The following is a 23,755-nucleotide window of genomic DNA, read 5'->3' as shown; positions in this document are numbered from 1 at the left end:
TAAGCTAGTAACTTTAATTTTGAGAAACAGAGAGCCAAAGGGGATAAAGGAAAGCCATAGAATACATTGCTAGCAAGTTAACAACCAACCAAAATTTTTACATCCATCCTGTGAAGTGTGAGAGCACACTTTGAAAGAATAGAAGTAAAGCCATATAGATTAAAATCTATGCAATTTGCCAGGTACAGTGGCACACACATGTTATTACAGCAGCTCAGGTGGCTGAGGCACAGGAGGATCCCTAGTTCAAAGCCAGCCTCAGCAACGAGGTCCAAAGCAACTCAGCAAGAACTTGTTTCTAAATAAAATATAAAAAAAAGGGCTGGGAATGTGTCTCAGTGGTTAAGCACCTCTGAGTTCAATCCCTGGTACAAAAACAAACAAACAAACAAACAAAAAAACCCAGTAGGTAATTTATGTTTAATGTATTAAGTACAAAATATAAACATGCAGCAGGAACTTATCTACATAAAAATACAATGTGGAATACTGACAGAGGCTATGGTCACAGAAGAGGTCAGAATGAGCTATTTTCTTCTTTCTTGCTTTTCAAGAAAGTCTATATTTCCTAAAGTTAGCACATATTTATTTTTAAATGGGGGAAAATTAGATTCTTTCTTGAAATTAAAATGTGTTCTTTCTAATAGAACACTATTATTATGTAAATGACTGAATTGGAAACATTTTATTTTCAACTTTCCACATAACTAAAACCAAAAACCACAGTTTAACCTGAAGCATAACAAATCTGTAGAGAAAAAAAAAAGGTCATTTCAATAAATAAAACAATTATTTGCTGGCCGCATAACCAAGTACCACATTTTATTTAATAATCTCAAGTGGAAAGAAGGGGATATTATACTCATTTTAGATTTACACCAACCTACAACGCAAGGAAAATTAGCATCAGATCCAAAAATTGAATTTGTGCCTTCAGATATCAAATCAAACATTCTTTCTATTACACCATGACTATGTCCCTTGTGGTAATAAATGTTATTATATTACAGTACCTATCATCTATCCTCTCTCCCTGGAAATGAACCTCAAATGTTTATTTCAAGAGTTCAGACATTTATTTTTTAAACTGTTACCTTCTGATCCCAACTACTGTCTGGTTTTCTTATAACCTATAGAATAAGAAAAACATCAGAAAATGTGTGACCCAGAGCCTCTCTTCTACTCCCCAGCCACTACCCAAAAATCTGCTTTTATTTAATATTATAGTATATTAATCCCCCCCAAAAAAAAATCTGGTGGAGGAAATCAGAATACACAACTGCCACAAAGCAGAATACACAACTGCCACAAAGCAGACTAGAAGTGAGCCAACATACCAACATACCCAGCTATTAGGTAAACGCTGTATGCAGCTTTATAACAAGTGCATAAAGATCTACCTGAATCAATAGAGAGAAACCACCAAGGCAACGATTTACAGTTTTTGTGTATCTGCACTTAAAAAAGAATTATTTATTTTTTTAATTTAAAAATTCTTCAAGAATCCATACTCATTACCTTTTTCCTTTTATGTTCATGTTTTATCTTCTTGACTTTTACTGCACTGTAGGTGGGAACAGGGGCAGAGCTGGGTGATGGCTTTCTTTCCAATGCCATAACCAATGCCAGGACCAAATTAAGGCTGCTATATTAAGATCTCCCTACAGGTAATCAGCTCAACTGCTACCCCTGGGAGGTCTGACAAAATATATGAGGAACACCTTCCAAAACTGACAACTAAACACTCGATAGAACATCTGGGAATGTCTACCTGTTTCTCTTCTCTTAGCCTTTGTTCAATCAATGCAGTAAGCGTATATGAACTTTGATCTGAGTGATAAGTATGCCTCTATTTATTCCCATTCTTACTTAAAAAGTAAACAGATAGTTGGGAGTACAGGAATGAAGAAAAGGAAGAAAACTTATTTTATACTGCAAATATTTTTTGGTGCACATTTCCAAAAATCTGTAACTATCCTCTAAACAATGTATGACTTTCAGAAAAATTTAAACCATAAAACTACAATTTGAATGGCATAAATGTCTACTATCATGACCATGCCTTCTGTAAAAGAATTTATGAGATCAGTGTTACATTTGGAATTAAGGTTCACAACTCTGACATTCTATTTATCATTTACATATATGTTCCACTTTCATGATTTAATTTCTCAGAGCTGGGAGAGGAACAGCAAGAGATGTAGAAAGGAAGAGAAAATACCTAATATGACAGAAAATTAACTTCTGAAAAACCACCAAACAGATGAGGCAGCCTGCTTGATTTTACATTATAAATCACCTTTTATCAGTGCCAGTGAAAAACAGAAGCATTCTTTTATCTTTTGAGGCAGACAATTGCAGGATGATATATATCAGAAAATAACAAAAAAAAAAATCACACTTGTTCCAAAACAAATATCAAATATCCAATGGAGCTGTCCAGTGATAGTCACTAAAATAATCTTCTCTGCATTATTTTTCTTGGATTCATTTTTAAAATAAGCAGCCAGCTATCCATCTCTGGGCACTGTCGAGATGAGTTTGCCACAAAAGCCACTTATATTTTTAGAAGTCAAAGTCTTGACAAATCAGTTCCTAAGAACATAATTTGTTACACATCGAAGAAAGCCTAAAAACACAGACCTTGGTTAAAGAGGCTTCCGTATTTTTTTGTAACCTTTCCAAATTTAAGTATGTGGGAAGAGTACCCATAAATTTAAGTCAAAACTGAAACACTTAGAATATTTCCAATTTAAAATACATTAAAATGTGGTCTTTGGAAGGAAATGAAAATGGCTTTTTAAGCATATGAAAAGTTGCTCATCATCAGTCATAAGAGAAATGTGAATTAAAAATGAGATACCATTTCCATCCACCAGCCTGAGGGGTGGGGGGGTGGAAATCACTACAGAGAATTAGGCAAAGCGGGCATCTCATACATCGTTAGTGCAAGCATAGAGTACTATAAACTCTTTAGTGGTAAATTTGGAATGTCTACCAAAATTTAAATGCCACTTTGCCTTAGAACCACAATTCTATTCCTAGGAATTTATCCTACATACATACTCATCCATGAACACAAAGAACCACATTTGAGGTTACTTGCTGTGGTATTACTGGTGGCCTACAGAAAGGCTCAACTGTATATCATTTTGTACCGTGTGCATTTACTTATTTAAAAAAATTAAAATTTGTGCAGGAATGAAAGTATCTGCATGGTTTAGAATTTAGAAGTGTTCTAAACTCTCCTACAAAGAAAATGCTGAACCACACTAACACAGGTTCTTTCCAGATCTTTGCAATATAATGTCATGTTCACACAGCTTGACAGAGTTGCATTAGTGAAAGCTCCTTATCATAAGATCCCTTTGGCCCTTTAGAAACCAAAACCCCTTGGTGGAAAGTGAATTTCACTTCATAATAAGCAGGGTTTGAGAAAAATTCCAATTTATTTCCTGCAAAAAGAAATCACATATAAATGTAACTGTCACTTGGAGAAGCAGTACTGCATTATGCTACAGACTTAATACAGACTGAAAGCATGTTCCCCATGTCTTCAGCAAATCTTGCCAAATGGGCATCTGAAATGTCCTATTGAAACAGGTGGTGTCTGAACAGAATTGGATTTCTGCCTATAGAAACCCTGGCTTTAACAACTGCTGTGGTTAGTTTTAATTTTCAGTCCTTAAAATTAACTGCTTGCCAGTGATGCAGAAATAGACTGAACAACATGTTTAGACTTTGCCCTGTTTAATTGAGGGAGGGAAGAAGAAGAGGAGAAAAAAAGGAAGGGAGGGAGGGAGGAAGGATGGGAGAGAGGGAAGAAGGTAAAGAGGAAGAAACGGAGGGGGAGGGAAGAAAGAAGGAAAGGAGGAAGGAAGGGAGGAAGGAAAGAAGGAAGTCACAAAGGCAGGCCGCTTGGCTGGCCAATACCCTACCATCACTCCACAAAGAACAGAAGCAAGGCAGACCATTTGACTTCCAGGCCAAAAGCGGGGTGGGTGCGGGGAGGCAGAGCAGCTATAAAGCAAAGTTGGTTCTCTAAAGATGCTTGGCGTTTTGTACTTTCTTCATAGGAGCATAAGGACAGAACTACCTTCCTGGACATGACAAATGAGCAATCTCCTAAGGCAGCAGAGCTTTCAGAGCCTCTCACACCTGCCAGGAATTTGGAATTAATAATAATAAATCACTAATTTTCCTAGTTAAAACTTATATCTTAAAAAGGATATTTCAAACAGAATTGAAGTTATACTTTATACAAACAAAATGCAGACACCCAGAGTGTAAACTCTTTGAAGAAAGACACTATAAGTTAGTCTTCCTTAAATACAACATGGTCCTTCAGGGTGCTTCAACGTACGTAGATCACACTGTCTGATGCTGAGAGTACATGTTGAGTAGCTTACACTAAATAGCAATACTTTTTGCTATGACTTTGAGTGCTTGATATAAAGAAAATAACTTCTGTTTATCTTCTAAACTAGTAATCATGGCGAAAAGAGCTAAGGTGTTAGGTAATTACTATATGCCACACATCATCACATCCCCTATGAGGAAAATACCACCACATCCATTTCACAGCTGATAACCAAGATTTCCACAAGATGCAGCAACTTTTACAGGACAGCCCAGCTTGAAGATAAAAGACATGAGGTTTTTACCTAAATCTGCCTGACTTCAAATCTTTACCAATTGTTATAATATTCCCTCCTAATCAGAAATTCAGAAACAAGTTAATAGAACAATCAATTTTAGTGAAATGACATGCAATCGCTAATATATATCTTTGTTTTGCCAATACAATGTAGGAGTAAGGGATACTAAATTTTTCCACATTGTTTTTCTACAAGACTGAATTGCAGCTACTAAGAAGATGATAAGTGAATAGATAGTAGAGAGCCATCTAGCATAATCTCAAATCCTTTAATCATATCATCCTGATCAACACAATTTGAGAATCATTGGTCTAAAAAGAATCCATTAGTTCCTTTTTTAAAATGAGAAATAAAAATAAATAAATAAAATGAGAAATAAGTAGAAATACTTCAGGTGGAACAGAGAGGGGCTTCTCCATGAAGTAGGTTTGGTCCTTCTGCTTAAAATTCAAGAATAAATAAATTATATCAGTCTTACCCTCAAAAGTTTATTGTTCACTCCACCCTTTAATAATGATACAAAATAAATATAAATAAAAATTATAAATATATTAAATAATTTTTACGAGAAGCTCTAATTTGTTCCTTTCCATTTCTTAACTACTGCCCTCTGTCTTATCTTTACAAGAGCTAACAGGGGCTAGGTTCTAAACCAAATCCACAATTTCCCCAGCAACCTCCAATGAGGTCACTAATTTAGAGAACATTACCTTCAGGGTCCTGTAAAAGAAATAATTCTGTATTTCAATCGACTCAGAAAATAATGTTTAAGTCCAAATTGACCTGGCTCGTGAAAGCTTTTTTCCCCCCTTTTAAAGCAAAGATACCCTTAATATTACAGAGTTACTCAATAGAAGGGTATAAGGTGCATTTTTTATACGGGTGAAGTACATTGACATTTTTTGGAAACTGTTTAGATAGTTATGACATTAACAAAAGGAAATCCAGTGGGAGAAAATAATTGTCATGTACCTATAGGTTTATAGATTATAAAGCAGAAAAGAAACTGCAACTTCTTGAGATTCTTCTGGCAAATTTCTTTGGAATCATTTCCATCTGAGAGTTGAAAAGCATTTTTTGGTAAGAGGCTGCCAGCTCTAAAAACAATCTTTCTGATCTCTAGAAAAGCCAAGTTCAATGTTCATAGTGCTATGCACTTTTGGTTCAAAAGAAAAAAAATTGAAAGAGAAGGAACCAGAGCCAAACACCAGGGTTATTCCACTCATTCCTCGGCTGTACATAAGGATCACACCCTGTGTATATGAAGAAGAGGTTGAGTTGGGTTTTTTTTTCCCCTTTAAAGCTAGAACACATATGTCTATGTCACACATGTAATATTTAGGTTTAAAAAAAAAAACACAGCATTCCCTCTCCATCCCAAAATACTGGCCCCAACACACACACAAACACACACACACACATACAAAACACACACACACACACAAAGTATCTGAATAGACATAGTCATGGACAGAAAATTTCAAATAAAACCAAAGTGATTCAAAAGTTAGCAACACCGAGAGGCTGCATTAATATTAAGACAATGGTAAATGTATAAATATCAGATAAATATATGTCAAAAATCTAAGTAAGCCAAAAAAGTGTATTACTCCATTGATGGCTTTTCACATTTCTATCAAAGGTAACCTTAATCTTCCCATTGAAATGAATGGGAAGAATCTATGAGATTCCCCAACTTCAAATGAATTTCTAATTTTTTTTTTACTACAAAATTCACTGCAATCAGCCCCCATGAACTACTTATAAAATATGTCAAATTAGTGTGGTTGGAATATTTCACATTTCGAACTTATTATTTTACAGTTGTCAAGACACAAAGTCTAATCGGAAAATATCTGCAGGCTTCAAATATCACTTAAAGAAACACAAAGAAGGAAAGTCAGAAGTCAAGGAGGATCATTCTACACAGAGCAAAAGACAAGCAATCGTGGAGAGGCCTCATAGACGTGTGGCACTGCACTCTACTGCATTATCACTGACCTCTAACCTCTCCTCCCGCTCACAAGTAACCTGTGAGTGCCCTGGGACTAAGTGGTTGTTTTTAAAAGTTCTTGCGTCATATTTACTTTTCTCTGAGACCCTTATCAGAAGCTTGATGTACTCAAGTCCCATAATTCACACACACACTCAAATTACCTACCCAACAACATAGAGACAACGGGAAACACAACATGCCACACTCATAACAAAGTAAAATAATCAGGGTGCTTGGGTTTTTAAAAATGGACCAGATGATTGTCAAGGAAACAGCCACAAGTAAAGAGTATCAGCATTGTGCTCTTGAAAACAATTAAAGGAATAAAATAGGGTTAGTTTTTAAAACAGCTCCCTTCATAAGAATCCAAGTCCCAAATTCGAAAATAATTTGTCTTCCAAAAGCCCACTTTTTTTTTTCACAAAGATGCATTTTTCCCACAGAATAAGTGGTGGTTCTGTTCTGCAGCTGACCCACCAATACTTATTTAACTCATGATTTACTGACATATGCTACAGAGAAGAATGAACATAGTAAAAGTACTTACAGTACTTCACATGCACTTTAGTAGTTCCATAGCTTTCCTGAGGTTCACTAAGTGGTTGTTCTTGACTCTTTCCTCTAAAGCCCTCAGGTAATAACAGTGAAGAGAACAACTTCATAGATTATGGTCTACGTATGCTTACAGAAAATGATAATTTCATGGATATAAAACTAAACAAAAACCTTCCCAAAAAACTAAGTGTGGGAAAACAACACCTAAGTGAAGAAGATCCTAGAGTAATGAACAAATTTCAAAATTAGATAGGGCATGAATTATCCATATGAGACAACAAAGGAAGTTCATCTGAAGTAGGGGTTGATAGTGTCGATGACATTACATAAAACAGATTTTGACCAATCAATACCATTAGTCTGTACAAGTGACTTGGGTGCAAGTAAATGTTTCTGCTTACAATATATTTAGTCCAAACAAGTCAAATCACAAGGTGAAAAATTAACCACACCTTTGTTACCATTATCACAAAAATAAAAATTCACTGTTTACATAATACAATTCAAATAAAAATATACATTTAAATTACACAAACATAGGAGTGAATGTGCCCCTTTTTTTCCTACTAATTGTGATCAAGAAACTATGAACAAGAACTTTTATATCATTTTTATATATACCTTTTATATAATTTTTAATGTGACTTTCAACTATTCCCCCAAAGTTTCTATAACTAACATAAAAAGTTTCAGAAAGTATTTTTTTCCCTAATTGAAGACAGTTTAATGTTTCTTGCTTTGGGCTGTCATCAAAATAATTTGAACTGCATAGATCTTAAGGCTGTTCTAACCAACAATGTAATTTCAGACCCACACCCACTAAAATATTGTTTGCCTACTTCTTCCCATACTGAATCCACAGCTAAACCATTAAGGTACTTCATCTCTATTACCTCTCTGAAAACACTATCATACTTCTTAACACACTAGCAAGTTGTTTTTTTTAATAGGAGGGCTTTTCACAAAGGAGTGCCACTTACCCCTCCTGCCTTCAGCAACTTTCTTCTAAAATCCTCTGTGGGGTTGTTGAAAGTTAGCTTTTCACAGCGGAGGTGATTCACTGGTGGATGGCCTTCAAGATGCAGGAATAAGTCATAATCAAAGCGGACTTTCTTAGGTTCTTCCTATAGAATTAAAAAATTAAGAAAGACGAGTTAAGGAGCTGGGGTTGTGGCTCAGTGGTAGAGTGCTTACCTAGCATGTGTGAGGCGCTAGGTTCAATTCTTAGTTCTGCAAATAAACAAACAAATAAATAAAAAAATAGAATAAAGGTCCATCAACAACTAAAAATTATATACTGAAGAAAAAAAGAAAGACAAGTAAGACAAAAATAGAAATTTAAAACAAAGATTTAATCCTCATAGGGAAGAGGAAAGGTCAAGACTCTTAACAGCTATAGCAGTAGAACTGAAAAATTTTCTTATGGAATTCCATACAAAACAAAATTAAAATATCTGATAAATTGGTTTCTTTTATTAAGGGAAATCCAAAAATAATCAACCCATCATCTTCCCCACAATCTCTCAAGTGTGCAATGCTACCAACAAAGCCTCCCAACCCTCCACGCCTATCATCTAAGTCTGCCATTTTCTCTCCTACGTATTCCTTGAACAAGCTCTCTAACTCCTACTGCCATGCTCTTACTCATTGTCCAAACTACTATAAACTCCCTCCTCTACTAGGTCTTCCTACTTCAGGATTCCTCATTCAGGCTTCAAAATTATCTACATAAAACAAAAATCTATGCATTTTTACTCCCTGGTTAAAATTTTAACAGCATCCAGTGGCCATTAGGGTAAAATTCTAAACTGACTTGATTGACATATAGGGGATGCTGTGACCCAGCTCCTGGATTCTTATCCCACCACATCCTTTCTGCCCATCTATTGGTCCAGCAATATGTTATTGCTAATTGCCTCTCAATACCTACCCATGTTCTAAGTTCACTCTGCTCTACATTATTATTTTATTGCTTATCTCTGTTCCTCCACCTCCTGCTTTACCTGGAAGTATTCAAATCCTTCTCCACTCAGGTTTCACTTGGGAAAGGCTTCACTGAGTCCCACCCCCAACTCCCCACAGCCTCTCCTTTGCTGTGTATCTCCCTCTTATTTCTGCCACATCTTAGAATAATTGTCGTATTATCTACATTTACCCTGCTGTATCATAAGATTACTGAAAGTAGGAACAAAGTATGAATTGTACCCTTGACAATTAGTTTAGTGCCTGCACATAGCAGAAATGCAGCGTATCTGTACCATGAATAAAGAATAGCATTTTCCTGAATACCGAAACAGGAAGACAAAGCTGGGTGTGGTGGCATGCAAACATTTATCAACCCTCTCTACACAGTAATTTTTTTAACTCTCCAAGGTGAAATGAAGATTGCAGATAACACATGTAACTAATATGTATTTGAACATTCATCTCATTTTATTCTCCCAGCTCTCCGTGGGGAGAGTTGGGAGCTCAGTTTTGTTGTTGTTTGACTAACATGATGGAACAAAGTGATCTGAATGCAATTCACTGGACTCAAAAGTCTTACACCTAAACTGTCAAATTATATAAGCATTATCTACTACAAATTCATGGTTTCTATCTCCTTATCCCAGCTTCCCCAAAGCAAAAGCCTCCACATTTCCTCACGCCCTCTTCACTGCCATGCAGTCTGGCATGAAACACACCCCTCCCAACTCTTATCAGAATGCCATTCTCTACTGGTTTTCCTCATGGTTAACTGGCCATTCCTTCTCACAGGCTTCTCTTCTTTCTTCATTGACCCTTAAATGTACTTTATCTTTCCACAAGTTTCCAAGGAAGAAGACACCCAATGACAGGATCAGTTTTAACTATGTGACAGTGTCTCCCCTGGCAGAATCTCCTGCTCAGCTCTCAATCCACTGCCATGAGCACCTTCCATAGGTGACCTGCAGCAACGCGAAACTCACAGATTACTTAAATCATCCTTTCTCCTATACTCTATGTCTTAGCAAACAGCAATCCTAACTACGTGCTATTAGTTCCTCATGAACTCTCACATCTACCCACCAATCTCTAGCCACCATGACCACAGCCTTAGCTTATTTCTTCACCGTTCCTCGCCCAGTCTCTGTTGCTTTTGAACTTGCTTTATTCTACTTCCCACAATGATGCCAGTGACTTTTCTAACACAAAAACCAACCTTTCCATTGATTTAAAAAAAAAAAAAAAAAGCCTTTAAAGGCTCATCATTGTCTACGATGTAATCCTACTTCCTTGGAATGGCCAGCATTGCCTTTTACCACCTCCACTGTATTTCTGTTATTACACCCTTTCCTTCCACAATTTTGAAGCACTTGCAGTACGTCATCATATTATCTCAATGATTCCGCCATGTGCTCACCATGACTACAATGTCTTCCCTCCCAGCACACTCCCCTCCTTTGCCTGGTTAACGAGAACTCATTATTCAAGATCCAGTTAAAGCAAACTCCTCCAGAAAGTCTTCCTAAACTCCCAATACAATTTGAATTAGGCATTCCCATATTAATGCAATTATCACATTAAATTATGAATACTTTTGTCTTATTTTCCTGTCAATTGTAAGACAGTCAATGTAAAAGGAGGGCAATCGTCTGCTTTGTAATTGGGAGTATAAATTGATAAGGCCTTTTTGTTAGATATTTTGGTAATATCTAGCAACATACTAAATACCAATGATGCTTGACTCCGTAATTCTACTCCTAAGAATCCTTCCACAGAAATACTCAGATATGCCCAGGTGTTCTATAAATGCTTATTTTAAAAAGCTAATAATTCTATTTCAAGGATTTTATTATCAGAATAATTTATTCTAAGATTGTCCTATTTATTAGAATTCAGTATTCACAGAAAAGATAATGTGTCCTTACTTTTATGTTAAGCAGTAAAACCTGTGTTTTGTAGTAACTAACAAAATTTGAGCTTTAAAATGGAAAAAAAAACCTCAAATATGGGTTCAAATGTTTATAATAGTATTGTTTATAACAACAACAATAAATTCTTAATGATCTATATCATCACCATGGAATAAATAACATTCAGATATTTCAAAATTCTGACTTGGCAAGGCTTATTGCTAAGTAAATTAAAGGTAAATCACAGAAAAATACTGAAGTATGAAATACTGTACCCCCACCATTGACATTTTTTAAATCTGTGCAAATGCATAGGGGAAATCTAGAAAAGCTATACTAAACATTTAACAATCTTGAAATGGAATCAAGGAAATAAAACTCCTAAATTTCATTCTATATACTTTTACTAGATGAACACATACTCCTGTATGCTTTTTTAAAAAGAAAAATAATGAATATAACTAAGTAACAGCAGAAAAAGAATGAGGTAATAACAACTTTAGGTTATAGCTTTCAACAGTTTAAAACAAATAAACAAAAAAGCCATTGCTTTTCAATAAAACTAAGAGTCAGGACTGTAGAAAGTGACTCGCTATGAATCCCAGTATAATTTTAAAGTTTGTTTTTGAGTAAGGAAAAAGTACCCATAAACTTGTGTTTTGGCCAATGGGGCATCTTCTTTTAGAGGACAAATGTCTATATATTATATCAATATGATCCTCAGCAAAGATTCTTCTTCAAAGTTCAAATAAGAAACATGTATTTGTTCTATATATAAAACTAATGCATCTCCTACAGGTGGAAATCTGGTTTTGGCATCACATCACCCCTCTCATGATGCAGGAGTTTCAGTCCTTGATATTTAGTCATGTGCTTTTTCTGAAAACAGACTAAAAGAGAGAAGCATAGGAGCCTTTCAAACCTAAAGTGCCAGGGTGAATTATGTTCCAGGGTGCCCGTTAGTTCTTAGTTTCTGAAACGTGACTCTCAGGCTGATTTTGTTTAGCACAAATACAAAATAAGACAGACTAAACACACTAAACTCAAGAGAAGGAATGACACTCAACCTGCTCTCGTCTCCACAGCTCAAATAAATGATCAAAGACGAGGACAAGCACAAAACTGAGGCAGGGAGGCAGGGCAGGCTGGCAGACACAACTTGCAGCCGTGGGGGCTCTCCCAGCATCATGGGGAACACGCTGGGCTGCTTCCTCTCTCCTAGGAAAATTCTAAATACTTTTTAGTAAACCATTACTGTAATGGATGCTCACTCTTCAGGAAAGAGTAGGACAAACTTCTATAATAAAGAAAATGATAAATGCTCAAGAGAAATAAAATAAACATTCTGGAACTAGAGTCTAGACCTACTAAATTTTTACCACTGAATCATTTCAGTAGGAAGAGAAACAAGAAATATATCCCCTTGGACCTGGAGGACATCACGTTAAGTGAAATAAAACAGACACCAGAGACAAATGTTGCACGATTCCACTTATATAAGGTATCTAAAATAGTCACCAAATTCATAAAATGTAAGACTGGAAGACTAGTTAGCAGAAGCTGTGTGAAAGTGGAAATAGGAGTTATTAATCAACAAGCATGAAGTTTCAATTAAATAATGTGAATGAGCATGAAAGGTCTGTTGCAGACACTGCACCTTCAATCAACAGCAAGGCACACTTAAAATCTGCTCAGAGATGATGTTGTATTTTTACCACAATAAAATTATTAAAAAACACACCCAACTCAGAGATCCAATACAGAAAAAAAAATACAATATTCTGTATTTTCTGAAATACAGGAGAGAGAAAAAAAAAAGCTTGTTTCTAAGAGGCTTAAGATAAATTAAAAGGGGTGGCAAAATAAGAATTTCTTTTTGATTGATTAAAAAAAGTCAGTAACAAGGGCTGGGGTTGTGGCTCAGTGGTAGAGCACTCCACTCGCCTAGCACGTTCGAGGCACTGGGTTCGATCCTCAGCATCACATAAAAAAAATAAAATAAAGGTGTTATGTCCAATTACAATAAAAATATATTTATTTTAAAAAATCAGTAACATATAAAAAGTACTTAAAATACTATATCCAAGTACTCACCACTGAGATTAAAAGAACTCTTTCACTAAATTTGCTTTACTTCCTTCTTAAATTTGTTGTTGTTGTTGTTGTTGTTGTTTTGTTTTGCTGTTGTTGTTGTTGATACTGAGGACTGAACCCAGGGGTATTCTGAGCTACAATACCAGTCCTTTTTTTTTCTTTTCTTTTTTTTTCTTAATTTTGAGATAGGGTCTTGCTAAATTGCTGAGGCTGGCCTTGAACTTGCAAACTTCCTGTCTCAGTCACCTGGGTCATTGGGATTACAGGCATGTTTCACCATGCCAGGCTAACGCTTTCTTTAAAAAAAAAAAAAAAAAATTGTGTAGATAAAAGCTTCTCCTTCTCCTCCCCCAGTAACCAATGCCTTTAAATTCCTCTACTGTTATTCTGACACATGCTCTTATATCACATATGTGCATTTCCAAAATACCATTTACTCATCTCATTGATTTTAAAAAACATACATCAATGCTATCACAACCAAATATATATGTATTATATATGTATATATATGTATCCACACATTTTTATGTATTTACTTCTACAACTCAGATTATCACCATATTCTGAGACTTAAGTACTGTATGATATTACGTGTTATTAAGTCCCATTTATTAATCCAAATATTTACATATGGCCCACTAAGAAGATCCTAACATTTTTAAATTATAAACACTGAAAAATGTGTATGTCTCATTATGCTCATGTGAAAATAGCAATAATTATTAAGTATGAAATCTTAAGGAAAACCTAAAACCAGAAAATAAACAAATTTAAATACTAAACAGAGAAATGCTCTTAATGGCATTCAGTCTAAACGTCTATAACAAAGGAAGAACTGCTTCTATCTCATGTGCCTCTTTCTTCTTTCATATTTTAAGAAACCAACATCCCTCATAAAGTAAATGTGTCTAAGTCACGGGTACAAGTGCTTTCAGTGTCTTCATTATAATTTGCTTTTTATTCTGCTCCATGAGTTTGAAGTAGCAGTGGGAAGGTAAGAAATAATACATGGTGCCTCTTCATTCTTCATTGATTTTTTTTTAATTCTAGTGTATGGAAAGGTTCCAGATATTTATATACAGTAAAAAGGTGGGTAATTAAAAAAATAGATTTTATAAAAATGACCAGAAAAGCTATAAACAAAAAAAGTAAAAGATGTCACTACACTACTGTTTTCAAACTGAAGCTGGAAAAAATGTCAACCTCAGATGATGAAAGAGAGTTTTATCCATAACCATGCAGTCAGTCCACCTCAAGAGATCCTAGTTGCTTATCCTCTGATTTCTTTGAGTCAAAACTTTTGGGCTTAGAGGGCTAGATTCTTCCTAAAGTATAACCCAATCCCTAGATGAAATTGAAACACTGGATATAATGTGACAAGAAGAAAGAAAAGCATCATATGATCTTCATCAAACTTCCAAAATATTTTTAAAAGGTAGGGCTAAGAAAAAGGCTCTGAATTTCTTCTCATAAATAAAACCACTTAAATTAAAAATACACTGTAAAATGGGAAAAAGATTATTCATTTCTCTAACAAATATAAGCAAACAGACAATAAGTATATGAAGATGTTCAACATCTTAAGTCATCAAAAAAAACACAAAGCTAAAAGGAGATACCACTTTACACACATTAAGATGACCATAGTCAAAAGGAAACATGGAAAGTTAACAAGTGTTGGAGAAATTAGAACCTTCATACATTGCTAATAGGAATGAAAAATGGGACAGTCACTTTGGAAAACAGTTTAACAATCCCTCAAAAAATTAAACACAGAATTACCATATGGCCAAACAGTTCTATGTAGGTATATACTCAGGAGATTTGAAAACATATGTCCACACAAAAACTTGTAAATGAATATTCATTATCAGCATTACTCATAATCATCAAAAAGTAGAAACAAGTCCAACAGCCAAACTTACAAATGAAAAAACAAAACGTGACATATTTATACAATGGAATATTATTCAGTTTTAAGAACAAATAAGTACTGATATATCCTACAACATGGATAAACCCTGACAACATATTTAAGTGAAAGAAACCAGACACAAAAGGCCACATATTTATAGTTCCATTTATATAAAATGTCCAGAAGAGGAAAGCCTATAAAGAAAAGAAACAGATTAATGGATACTAGGGACTGGAAGACAGAATGAGAAATGAATGTTAATGGGTACAGTGTTTCTTTATGGGGTGATAAAAATGTTCTGAAATTAGTGGTGATGGTTGCACAACTCTGTGAATATACCAAAAACCACCATGCGGTGAACTTTAAAAGGGTGAGTTTTATGGTAAGTAAATTATATCATAAGGTTTTTTTTTTTAACAAGAAAAAAAAGAAAGCCAAAAGTTTAAGGGAAATTCAGTTTGAAATGAGAAGAAGAAAAAAAATAGATCAGTGTATTAATATAAATGCAAATATCAATGTATTTCAACAAATTCTTATTTGATGAGAGATATATGAACAACTCAGTGTTGTAACCACTTTGAAATATGGTAATTATTCTAGCAAACATTATTTTTGAGGCAGAAATGTTTAGTAGAGCCAATGGAGAGAAAGATCTAGATCAAAAATCTGATTTTAACACTGTAACTATGTGAGATCTTGGATTAGCTACTCAAATTCTCCATAACTTGGTTTCCTTCCCTGTAAAGTAGGGTTAGTGGTACTTACTTCTAAAAAGTTTTTAAAGTCATTTTTACAAATCTTAAACAAAATAACATACATATCAGCATACTGTCAAGTAAGCACTTGAATGCTGAGCTATGGAGAAACGTTACTGTCTAATATGTCACCAATAATAAAGAAACCCCAACTAATTGGGTAGAAGGTTTACAGAAATATGGTGCCACAGAAATGTGGTACATAAAGAGATAGGGTATGAAAAATAAAATCCATCTTGTCATTCTTAGGACAGTGTTAATATAAATTAATTAAAAGTAATTATCTCTTCAGCAGAAAACAATCTTCACTGATTTCAAAGTGAGCCTTGCATATAAAAAGCCAGTGGGACACTGTTCCAGTGGCAGGTACTGTACAGAGTGGCTTATCTTTGATTTTCATCTTTTACTGAGCATCAGAATCATTCAAAGGACTGCTAAATATGCATGTCTGTAGGTTGCACACCAGAGGTTCTGATGCTCTGGATCTGGGTAGATTCTGAGAATCTCTTTTCTGACTTGCTCTTGGGTAATAATGCTGATGCCATCCCAAGAACCACATTTTATGGAGCACTGGCTTGAATAAGATGAAACTGTATTTGCTTAATTCCTTTTTTTTTTTTCAAGTGAATTTTCTCACTTCAGGGCATATAAAAACTATAATACCTTTGGAAGAAAAATAACGAACAGTATGATTAAAAATACTAGAATTTATTAGGTATTTAGTTATACAGGAGGCATTGTTCTAGACACTTTAAAAATTTTAGAGTAATCATTTTATGTAATCCTTATAGCCACCTTATGAGGTAAACAATCTTATCTCCCCATTTTATAAATGAGAAAAGTAGCCCTAGAGAAGCTGGACAATTTATTCAATATTATATAGTCAGTATACTCTGTCACATAGGTACTGTTGAAAACTTTCGATTCCAGTAGAATTCATTATGTCTCTAGTTGAAATTACTGCATACGTGTGTAGGTATTACCTAAAGATGACTTGAGATTATTCTTTGTAAGCCTCAAAAATTCTAGAAGTATGAAATGAGAAAAGGAGCATTTCACTGAAAAACCATAATTCCTCTTTCCTATTTTACCAAAACATATCAATCTTGTGCAACATGGTAATCACTCTTCTATTAAAAAGGAATACTTGATGAATTTCATATAATTTTACTTCATATCACTGAAATTATCTTTTCATAGTTACCTCTACCATGATTAAGAGTAATGATAGCCAAAATTCTAGGAAGACAAGTTTAATTTATTTTAAAATCATCAAGTCATAGAAGTGTTTACAAGTCAACATCATTTTAAACATTTGGTGAAAGGAGGATCTTCTGAGAGATTAATGGGTAAAGATTACATACCTTGTTTTTAAAATAAACCTCAATTGGCAAAATGAAACCAGCATACCCAGATTCTTCTACTTTGTAAGGTGGATCTTTGCACACTGCAACATTAAAAAAGAGAATAGGAAAGATGAGAATAATAGACAAAAGACATTCTTCTTTCAAAAAAAATAAAAAGAAAGAAAGAAATCCCATTCTATATCTAGATCACCCCCAGTTTTCACAACTCCTTATCAGTCCCATGGTTGACTGTCTTTTGTAGTCTTTATTTCTTCTCTAGCATCTGCAACAATAATTTTTCCTATCTTGAGCAAACCTGTAAGTGATTTATTGAGATCTTGGTGGAGCATAGCTCATCAAGCAACTATGATCATTAATGAGTGGACTTCAGTTGTTATCACCTGCTCTAAAGCCTTAGGTAAATTAAAGATAGCTCGTTTGGCTCAAAGCTTGAAAATAATGACAAATTTCCTAACAAAAGTCCTATATCTGGGCTTAGATACAAAACACTCTCTACCTAAACTGCTCACTTGTTTGAGATGCCCTGATGTCTATGCCAGCCTCCTTCCTTAAGAAATCGCCAACCCACAGTCCATCATCTTTATTGATGCCCATTAAAATTCATTACCCGCACCCTCCAAAAAAGTAAAGTATTGAAATACTGGTAAACATACAAACACTTAAAATCTAATCACTTCACAAGAATATATAACAAACAATAAGGCATCTGCATTTCTTATGGAGTTAGAAGGAAGCAAAACTATTAGGTAAGCTCTTGGGGAATGAGAGAGATCCTAGGAAGCTAAGATTTCATCCCACTAAAATTTTCATTCAACCAAAATCAATCAGAAGCCAATTTTAATTATCCAGGTTAAGACTACAGTTTTGTTATTCAGGTTAGGACTACAGTTTTGTAGTTTCACAAAGTAAAAACCATATATATATTCAGTAAAATTAAAAAACAAGGCCATAGACTCTGGTATGTCAAGTCCTCTGCAGCTGCCCCAGCTTACCTTCCCAGGCTTCTCTTTGTCACCTCCCACCTGTTCCCAGTCCTCCTGCTGTTCCTTCCACTACACCTTGAAATACTCAGTATTCTTTGTGCAATTCAAATCCCAATTTCTTCATAAGGACCTTCTAGTACTACCATCCCTTCTCCTTTTACCTCACCCCCCTTCACCAGAGCATTAACTGAATCACTCAGCAGAGCTTCTTCTGACCATATAGTCAAGACTCTCACCTGCTAACTTCCATTCCCTCCCTCAAGGACAGAAAAAAAAAATGTTTATCTCAGGAAGATAGTATGTCAAGAGCTCTGACTGCCAATCTGTGATCCACCTCAAACTCCAAGCTACCTCTGCAAAGTTTCCTCTTCCTGACAATATGAAGATTAAGCAGACTGGCATGTGGCAGTTATAAAGTGGATGTTCGTGTCCTCTCAAAATTCATATGTTGACCCCTTAACCTTTGATGGAAACAATATTGGAGATGGGGCCTATGGGAGGTGATAAGGTAATTAGGGTAGAGCCCTTTTGAAAGGGTTTAGTCCCCTTAAAAAGAGACCCCAAAGAGCTCTCTGGCCTCTTCCACTACATGAGAAGGAAAAAGACAGGAGTCTATAGCCCTGAGAAGGATCCTCGCTAAAACCCAACAATGCTGGCACCCTGATCTCAGACTTCCAGTCACCACGATTGTGAGAAATCAGTTTCTGTTGTTTTATAAGCCACCCAATCTATGATACTTTGTCTAGCAGCCCAATGGGACTTTGTGATATGCATAAAAGACATAGCACAGAGCCTGGCACAGTGAACTTCTCAATCAGTGACTCATGTGAGAGAGGAAATCTATCCCTAAAACATGCAGTCACCATGAAACCTTGAAAATCTAAAGGAGAAAGCAAGTAGAGGAACTGGATTTAGATAAGAATACTCAGTCTCTGGCCCTCAACGGATAAGTCTCTAGATAGCTTCCAATGCCTTTCCCTTTAACAGGGAGATAACACCATCCACCACCTGCAAGCATGGGTAGAATACGCAAGGAAACTCTATGGAGAGTACTACAAACGTGGTATTTTTATTACAAAAAGGGATGTTGATAATGTACAATGAAAATGGTTTAGACATGCTCCAAGTATCCATCCGGTTACAAAAGGTGCATGGAAGGCAAGATTTTGATGTCTGACCAACCTTAGGAAATTTTCCCCTAACTGATATTAGAAGTAATTCAGGAAGAAGCCATTCTGCTTTAACCTTATAGGTTGATCTAATAACCTATTGGAGTAACTGTCAGTCTTATATCCACTGACCACCTGCCAACTTGTCATGAATATTCAAATTCACTAAGCACTGGGTGGGGAGATGCCCACTAAATGCACAGAGCAGCCCCACCCCACGCCAACTGAGTGGCTAGAGTTACACCCATGGCACTTCCAGGCTACAGAGAACAGCAGTTTTAGTGTCCAGGTTGCTTGGGATTAATCATGCCAATGTCATCTGAAGGAAGTTTATTTTGTGGGCTGCTGCACATGCCAAAGAAGTTACAGCTATTCCTCTATACACCCTTTTGTATAATTCATTTTCTCTGTTCTGCATGCAAATTGCTCCTATTATAGGAAACAGCTGTTAGTGAGCACATCTTAGAGTTGAAGGTCTTGGATTTTTTCCACCCCCTAAAGGAAATGATCTGCTATGTATTAATACTCTATAGAGGTCTGATTTTATAAGAAAAATGTTTACCAACTCATACCTCAATTATTTTTAAGTACAATGTTTTCATCAATAACAATGAACAATGTATGTAAAGCACCCTGCATTCTTAATAAGAAACAAACAGTAAAACTTTATATACAATAAACATTTCAGAAAATCAGTAACAATGGTCACATAAATTTACCGGTCTAATCTGAAGAAAGTCAAATCGGGAATTTATTTATTTGGATATCTTATAATCAGAATCAATATGATCTGCTGAGCTAGTTCTTTCAAAAAAAAAAAGGTGTGGGGGGGAGTTAAGAACTAAATGATGTTTTAGCCATTGCTTTAGACATAAAGCACTCATTTTTAAACACAGTTGTATTTGGGAAGGGCCACCTTCTTTCACACAGCAACTCTTTTCTTTCTTCATTGAGAATCCATTTTCTGTGATCACTAGCCATGTGTTAAATTTATGAGAACTAAACATACCAAACCCCTCAATTTTAATATTCTAAAGCTTGACTGCTCAAGAATCAGATAATCCTCACCTGATGCTGTAGCTAAGGTGGGAGGATCACAAGTTCGAGGCCAGCCTTACAACTTAGTCAGATCCTGTCTCAAAATGAAAAGTAAAAAGGGATGGGGATATGGCTCAGTAGTAAAGAGCCCCTGGGTTCAATCCAGTACCAAAATAAAATAATCACAATTAGAACAAATAAAAAATGCATTCAAAAAACCAGACTGTCCTTAATATCCATGTAATAAATGGCCAAATCTAGAGTTACTAAAGGGATACTCACATATAGAAAGACTCGTAAATTTTCAACGGACATAAAATGGGAGGATTACTATTGATTCTTAAACCTATGCCTATTGATTCCACAGAAATCACTGGCTGCTTTTATTTCTCTGACAAAATCCAGCCAGATATTAGGTCTTTCTGAACATCTCCCTTGTTCCTCTTCCAACCTTCTCCAGTTGCACTTAACAGGTAGGCAGATAACCTCGTTTACCTCCTAGCCTCCTCCAACAGACTCTGAGCCCCATGAGGAAGCAACTGTATCATCTTTCACATCTGTGATTCCTGGCACTGAAACTGAGTCAAATAATAGGTATTCAAGTGTTTGTTGAGTTTTTTTTTTTAAAGATTCATGTTCCCCTCCATTGATTTGCCTTTGCCACTGACACTGCCTTCCCAATAGCAGTGATGAACTAACATCCACCAAACTCTTCTGAAAACTCCCTGTAATCAACATGAATTCGAAAACACTGGTACAAGTAATACAGAGTTGCCACAGAGGAGTTGTCTCTTGACAACTTAATACCCAAAGCGGAACTAGTTATATAACTTGCACAGTACTATGTTTTAGGCAACTGAGTTAACCATTTGGGTTGGAAGACCCCTAAGGCCATTCAGAATCTGACATTCTGGAGCCATAAGTAACAACAGCTCCCCTCTGCTCTCCGTCCATACTTCACCATGCATGTACTCCAAGGCTCTAACTGGGCCACATTTCTGAAACTCTCTACCAAGTAATCATGTGCACCAGTGATCTATCAGGACATGATATCCAAAATTCATTTATTTTTGCAAAAAAATAAATAATTGGACTTTACTTCCCTAAAACAGCTTTTCAAAATAGTAAACACAATATAGATCCAAAAATATATGTGGCATAATGCTAACCACATACACTGACCATTAACAATTTAGTATTGACATTTTAAAAAAAAACATACACAAGAAAAAAAAAATAAGAAAAAAAAAGGTCAGAATTTGGTTAACCCAAAATAAGTCAGACTCTTACTTATTAATAAATAAGCATTATTTACTGGGATTTTTAATGTTCTCCTCTAGGAGAAAAATATTTGATACAGAGCTATGCTTGGTACCAAAAACTAAATGCTCCTTAGATTAATAAATTAATTTGTACTGATACAATAAATTATATATACAAAAAAAATTTAATTAATTAATAGGGTGGACTTGGGGTACCAAATAAATAAAAGACAATTTAAACTAAAAACCTTCTAGCAGATCTGTAAGACCTCTTTTTAAGCTTAAGAAAGATCATTAGGCAACAAGTTTTTCCCCTAATTCTCAGGTAAACAGTTGGTAGATTCTTCTCTGGAGCATCCCTTACTTCTGTTTGCTAAGCCACTGTGATTTATGCCCATCTGAATACTTTTGTAAAGACATGGCTCACTGGCCCATTGATAATTATTGGTTTACTTTATTTACTGCATGCAGCCCTTCAGGAAGGAAACACACCAAACTCTCTCTATATATAGACTGGTTATTACCACTGCTTTGTGCCAATTGTCCCTTCCAGCTTGAGCATTTTTGGACTCCTTCCCTTCCCGCTTCAGTTCCACCACATCAGAGCCCCCAGGAATAGGGAAAACAGGGTCCTGCACAGCCCATCTCACTGTCCCAAACAGTGCTGCACCAGCGTCTGCAAGTCTAGGGCCAGCGTCTAGAAGTCTGAGCAGCAGGGGGTTGCTCACCACACTGCCACTAAACATGGCCTCAGCCTTTACACTCATGACATTTTGGAAAGAACAAAAATCAACAGTTGGGTTTTGTTTTTATTTTTATAAGTGTGTGTGTGTGTGTGTGTGTGTCTGTGTGTGTGTGCGCACGCGCGTGCATGCGTGCACACAAACACACACACAGAGATTTACAATTGCTTCTGTTCAGCCCATTTCTGAAAAACAACAAAAATTGTTTTCCCCCTTTATGTTTTATTACTGCCTTCGTTTTCCTGAAAAAGGATTCAAGATAAAACAAATTTTGAATTATGTTGAGCTTATTACCTTGTTGACTTTTAAAAGGCAAACATACTTCTGAAATCCTAAATTGTTTCCTATGCAATAAATAACTGTATCAAAACAAGCTAACTCTATAACTTTCATAAAATTTTAATGATACAAACTAGATACAGTTAGCTAGTGGAGTAGCTGTGCATCCTTAGTCTATCTCTTCCAGAGTCACACAAAGACCAAACCCAAACAACATCTTCTTTGGAGAGCTTTCTGCCAATACTGCAAAACAAAAATGGTAGCTTATCTTTTCTGGATTCAATTTTTCTCTCTCTCTCTCTCATTGTATCAAATTAACTAGTTCTACTGTACCTGATACCATGGAGGCCCCCTTGACCCTACTTAATTCTGAGCTTCCAAGGGTTAGGCTTTGTCTTGGGACTCCTTTCATCCCAGAACCAAGTGCACCACTTATGAAGTTGAATTGAATTACTGAAACATAACTTTAACCTAAGCTCCAAAAAAAGATATGTTACAACCTGGCAGTTGAGTATACAAAGCCTAGTGGGAAGCAGAAAGTACGAGCACAGGAATTAAGAAAGATAATACAAATAAAGCATATAGCTATATAGAGCATCTTTTGTCACATATATTCATAAATGCAGGTACAGGTGGGGAAGATGGACTGCACAAATAAAATAAGGATTATTGATGCAGCTGAGTTTAAATCAATATGCTTCCTCTTGCAGGACTAGGATTATAATATTAAAACAGGACGACTTTCATAATAATTTCTTGAAGGATTTTGCAACAAATGAGCCAGTAAAACACAGAAACTGATCAAGACTAGATAACAATATGAATTGTTAGGAAATTTAAATAATTCTTCAAGTTTCCATCTTTCACTAAAACTGATTGGCATTCTCCTAGCAACTTGCCCCAAGTTCCCTATATACTTAGTATGTGGAACTGCTTCAAATGATTAGCCCAGTGGAAATACATTTCCAGGCTAATTTGATGGGAAATAGCAAGACTACATCTTCAGAGGAAGTTCAACCTAGAGACAGACCTAATTATTTTATGGAGAGTTTTTCAGACAAAA

At 35.6% G+C, this 23,755-nt stretch overlaps 1 protein-coding gene across 2 annotated transcripts in view; it reads right to left on the bottom strand.

Annotated features, from left to right (window-relative positions):
- MLLT3 (MLLT3 super elongation complex subunit) overlaps positions 1–23,755 on the bottom strand; it is a 273,307-nt gene that overhangs the window by 98,043 nt on the left and 151,509 nt on the right. For both annotated transcript variants that reach the window (XM_081261892.1, XM_081261893.1), the window contains exons 3-4: positions 17,216–17,298; positions 8,190–8,333 (exon numbers count right to left, since the gene is read on the bottom strand). In XM_081261892.1, coding sequence (XP_081118018.1) covers positions 8,190–8,333; positions 17,216–17,298 — 227 coding nt within the window. The remainder of the gene's footprint in view (positions 1–8,189; positions 8,334–17,215; positions 17,299–23,755) is intronic.

Source organism: Spermophilus citellus, assembly GCF_964194105.1.
Source record: "Spermophilus citellus genome assembly, chromosome: 2".
Classification (NCBI taxonomy): domain Eukaryota; kingdom Metazoa; phylum Chordata; class Mammalia; order Rodentia; family Sciuridae; genus Spermophilus; species Spermophilus citellus.
This window is presented reverse-complemented; position numbering and strand designations above follow the sequence as displayed.